This window comes from Pediculus humanus, genomic scaffold (assembly GCF_000006295.1).
Source record: "Pediculus humanus corporis 1103172107572 genomic scaffold, whole genome shotgun sequence".
NCBI lineage: Eukaryota > Metazoa > Arthropoda > Insecta > Psocodea > Pediculidae > Pediculus > Pediculus humanus.
This window is the reverse complement of record NW_002987187.1, coordinates 35,295-39,969: the sequence shown is the minus strand read 5'-3', so window position 1 is coordinate 39,969 and position 4,675 is coordinate 35,295. Positions and strand designations below refer to the sequence as shown.

Sequence of the window (4,675 nt, the reverse complement as noted above, 5' to 3'; positions counted from 1 at the left end):
AATAAAACGGAGACATAAACAATTATTCCCAAATTAATTAATGTAAGAACTGAAATTTTATCTTTATCATTAAATCTACTTTAATATAATTTGAATTAACTACCCCCTCTACATAAATATTTTCATCAAGTCTTTAAATAGATGATGATGATAATAATAAAGTGACACATGTCTTTAGCTTTGTTTATTCCTTTCCATTGAACAAAAAAGCCTGGAAAAATTATTTATGTAAAACTGTTTGATACTGTCTTTTTAAATACTTGATATTATACACACTATTATAATTATTAAGAAGTAAATTTTAAGTGGAGTTCTTTTACACGATGGAGTATTATTTCATAGTAAAAAAAAAAAAAAAAATTTATAGTTTACTTACCATCAATGTAAGTTTCCATTACCGACTTTCAATTTTTTAGGATGCCTAACAGTCCTAGATTGTTCACAATCTGATGTATCAGACTCAGATTCTCTTGGATAACAAGAATCAGACTTTGAACTATTAAGTGTAACTTCACTTGCTTCTGCAGCAAAATTTCCCGTACTTTTAGCATTTTCTAATGTACGTACTATAAAAAAAAATTATTTATTTTTTTAATACGAAAATCAGTTGAAGACTATTCTCAAATATTTCTCTAAATAATTTTTTTATCAAAGAAATATAATAATTACTTTGAGAGTCAAGTAATGCATTTTGTCTTCTTAAATCGTCTATGTCTTGAAGACAAACAGTATTTTTTTTTCTCATATACTGAATATATTCGGCAGCTTTTTTAAGGATTTGAGCTCTGCTTGCAACTTTTTCTCCATGAAGAGCTGGTACTGAATCTCTTAAGCTGCTAAAACTATCTTTAATGTGATCTCTTCTTTTACGCTCTAAAGCATTATGATGAGCTCTTTTTTCAGCCTAAGATTAATATGTTTAATACATAAATTAATTTTATCATAATTAATGCTGTTAATTTATTTAACTTTAATGATAAATTTTTGGCTATTGTAAAACAAAAGAATCATTTCCTAGGATTATATTTATTTTAAAAAAAAAAAATGTAATAAAAATTTGAAAATAGTTTTAAATAATTTTTAAAACTTAATATTGCCAAAACAGTTATCAACAAGGAGGTCACGCACATGTGTAGAGGTCAAATGACGTTTTCAACCCATTGGCACAAATAAGTTTTTTTTATTTATTCACTGCTATGCAAATATTGAATTTTTTCAGAAAAAAATCATACAATATTGTTGAAAAAGTAAGCAATCGTTGAAAAATAAATTGCAAAGACAAAATAATTGGACAAAATATTATAATATAAGTAATAAAATAGTTACCTGCGACAAATACTGGCTGCCATTAACGGAACGATGAGATCGAGTATCTGAATCAACACTTTCTTCACCTTCCTAATAAATAAAAAAAAATTAAAAATATTAAATTTAAAAATTGCACACAGAAATATCAATCATTAACATTTTATTATTAAGTTAATAAAACTAACTTACATCGCTTTCAATATCAATATCTCTATCGTCGTCACTCATGCTGCTCGTAAATAAATTTCTAAGACCATTGAAATTACGAGCTCATCGTGGCAATAGTACTCGCCATTAAAGTTTATAATGGCCAATATGGTAGATTTTTAAATTACTTTATTTAACTTCTACCTGTCCTAAAGAAAAACGTATTTAATTTCAATTTAACTAGAAAGACATTAGATTTTTTAAGTAACCCTAAAAAATGAACAAAATTTTTTTTTTTCTTAAAGCATTTTTAAAATTTTAAGTAATTTTATATTAGAAAATTTTTTAAAATAAATAATTATGGAGGTTAGTTGTTAGAATCTTATCAAGTAATTATTTTACAAAGTTAAATTTGTTAAATTTTTTTTTCTAGGTAAAAAAAAAAAGAAAGAATGCTTTAAAAATTCGAAAAGAAAAAAAATTACGTCTTAAGGAAGCTCTAAGAGCCGTAGAAAAAGCTAATAAAATAGAAAATCCGTTAACTGATTTACCTGATTTTAAAAATTTTCAAAAAGATGATATTAAAATTCGTATAGAATATTACAGTATTAATAGTATTAATGAACAAATGTTCTCAGAAATTTTCTGCCTAATGAAAAAAAATATGGAAATCATGTACGAATTAAATATTTGGGTTTAAAAACATAAAATTACATTTAGATAATTTTTTTTTTTTTTTTAAATCACTTGAATGATTTTTTTTTTTTATACAATTATAAAATTGTTAAACATTTTTAAAAAGACTTTTTGAAAATTAATTTTTTAAGGTACAATTCTTGTTCTTGGGGTTGGCAAGAAGAGAAAAAGTACAAAGAAATGAAAGAAAGTTCAGCAAAATATTTAGTCGCTTTTGATGAAAATGATCACATTGTAGGTTTCTCTCACTTTCGTTTTGACATGGATTATGGAAGCGAAGTTTTATACTGGTAAAATATTTATAAACAAGTATATGCTAAAAAAAATTGCTTAACTATTTTAGTTTAAATTACAATATTTGCAATATTTTTTAGCTATGAATTACAATTAGATACTTCAATACAGAGAAAAGGTCTTGGAAAATTTCTTCTACAAATTCTCGAATTAATAGCATTTAAAAATAACATGAAAAAAGTTGTTTTGACTGTATTGAAACATAATTTACCTGCTATTAAATTTTTTTATTCATTAAAGTAAGTTTTTTAGAAAGTTTATTTTCTATTACTATTTAAAGCAGTAAAACTTAAGTTGATAAATAATATAAAAAATATTTATATTACTATTATAAATAATAGAAAAATAAATTTAAATAAGTGCTGTTTAAAATTTCAAAAAAATATTAAATTATTTTTCGGTAAGTTTTAATAATAATTAATGCATTTAAAATCAAATTAAAAATTTAAACTTATTCAATATTATCAATTGAAATAACTTTTTAATGCTTTAAATTAAAAAAAAATTTATAAAATTTCACACAAAATACAATGGGAAACATGAATATTAACTGTATATTTTTAGGTATAATCTGGATGAAACAAATCCTAATGAATCCATTTATGAAAGTATTCCATATCAAATTTTAAGTAAAGTTAACAAAAGACTACTACCATTTCCTGAAAATAATTAATTAAACATATTAAAAATATTTACATTAAATTATCAAAACAAAAAGTCTCTTTTTTTTTTAGTATTTTTTAATGAATAAATTTTGTTTTTATAAATGATAAAAAACTGAATCATGCATTTTTTTATGACTTTCCCTTAATGTAAGGGGATGATAACGATTGAAATATGTTGGGCTTATTAAATCTAGTTTTGTTGTTGTTTTAAAATCGAATACAGTTTTCTTTTGGATTTATCTGTATTTGGTAACTTTTTAACTTGGAAAATTTTATATTCCTAGTGTACATATAAAAAGTTTGTGCAGGTATTGTAAATAAAAATTTTTTTAAAAAAATTATTACAATAAAAAGGAAATGTAGAAATAAATGCTTATTTTAATTTTTTTTTTTTTTTAAAGTATAAATGAAGTAAAAATCAGTCTATTACATTTATATAAGATACTTTTCCTTTAGAATTATGATCCTTTAATAGCTGCTTTCCTTAGTTTATACCTCTCAATAGCTTCTTCTAACACTGCGCCTATTGTTCTTTTCTCCCAAATGGATATCCTGGGCAAATCGTTAACATCTTTTTTATTTTCACCTTGTTTAACTTCAACCCCTTTAGTTTCTGATGATTCTCTTTTCTTATCTTGAGAACCATTTTGATTTTCCTTATAATCCTTTCCGTCCTTTCTTTCTCTAACACGTTCCAAACTTTGTTCTCTTGATTTAAATCCACCTTTTTTACTTTCAGGAGTTCTGCTTCTCCTCTTTCGAAAATCATTATTTTTTTTTGTATCTCTTCTAAAATGTGTTTTATTATCTTCTCTTCTATCTCTGTCTCTTTCTCTATCCCTGTCTCGATCTCTATCTCGATCTCTATCTCTGTCTCTGTCTCGGTCTCGATCTCTGTCTCTATCTTTTTCTCTATCTCTTTCCCTGTCTCTGTCTCTATCTCTGTCGCGATCTCGGTCCCTCTCTCTGTCCCTATCCCTGTCCCTGTCCCTATCTCTATCCCTATCTCTATCTCTGTCTCTGTCCTTAGATCTATCTCTTGACCTATCTCTTGATCTATCTCTTTCTCTTACATCCCTATCTCTTCTATAGTTGTTTCTATTTCCCCTATCCTTTTCGTTACTTGAAATTCTATAATTTCTTTCTCTCCTATCTTTATCATCTGATTTTAAAGGTTTAAACATATGTTTTATTCTATCATCTTTATCAGATTTTATTTCTTCTTTACAATATTCTGCAATTTTAGGCAATGATTTTTCTTCATTGTCTTCTTTTTCATTTTTTTCTAAATCTCTTAAAGGTAGCCTATCCTCGGGAGCTGTAATTTTATTTAACTGTGATGACGATTCTTTCTCTTCAGATTTTTCTTCATCGCTTGAACTTGATGTTGATGATGAATCAGAACTACTTTCACTATCTGAGCTAGAACTACTACTCCCTGACTTAGTTTTCTTTTCATTTTCATCCTGATCATCGGAATTATTTCTTTTTCTATAATTTTTTTCATGAGGTTTTATTTGAGTTTCAGTTGATGCATTGTTTTCCGATGCAGTTACAATTTTATC

At 25.3% G+C, this 4,675-nt stretch overlaps 3 protein-coding genes across 3 annotated transcripts in view; 1 reads left to right on the top strand and 2 right to left on the bottom strand.

Moving 5' to 3' along the window:
- Window positions 1-378: 378 nt before the first annotated feature.
- Window positions 379-1,536, bottom strand: Phum_PHUM220200 (protein max, putative; the record flags this gene model as incomplete). Its single annotated transcript, XM_002425731.1, has 4 exons — window positions 379-566; window positions 670-904; window positions 1,327-1,398; window positions 1,498-1,536. 4 exons carry the CDS (start codon window positions 1,534-1,536, stop codon window positions 379-381), a joined length of 534 nt encoding a protein of 177 aa, XP_002425776.1.
- A 78-nt stretch (window positions 1,537-1,614) lies between these two features.
- Phum_PHUM220190 (uncharacterized protein) lies at window positions 1,615-2,688 on the top strand (the record flags this gene model as incomplete). Its single annotated transcript, XM_002425730.1, has 4 exons — window positions 1,615-1,626; window positions 1,889-2,130; window positions 2,283-2,441; window positions 2,526-2,688. 4 exons carry the CDS (start codon window positions 1,615-1,617, stop codon window positions 2,686-2,688), a joined length of 576 nt encoding a protein of 191 aa, XP_002425775.1.
- Window positions 2,689-3,568: 880 nt separating this feature from the next.
- Window positions 3,569-4,675, bottom strand: part of Phum_PHUM220080 (coiled-coil domain-containing protein, putative) — a gene marked incomplete at both ends in the record, with an annotated part of 1,474 nt that continues 367 nt past the window's right edge. Inside the window, 2 exons of the mRNA XM_002425729.1 lie at window positions 3,569-3,863; window positions 4,155-4,601. Coding sequence (XP_002425774.1) covers window positions 3,569-3,863; window positions 4,155-4,601 — 742 coding nt within the window. The remainder of the gene's footprint in view (window positions 3,864-4,154; window positions 4,602-4,675) is intronic.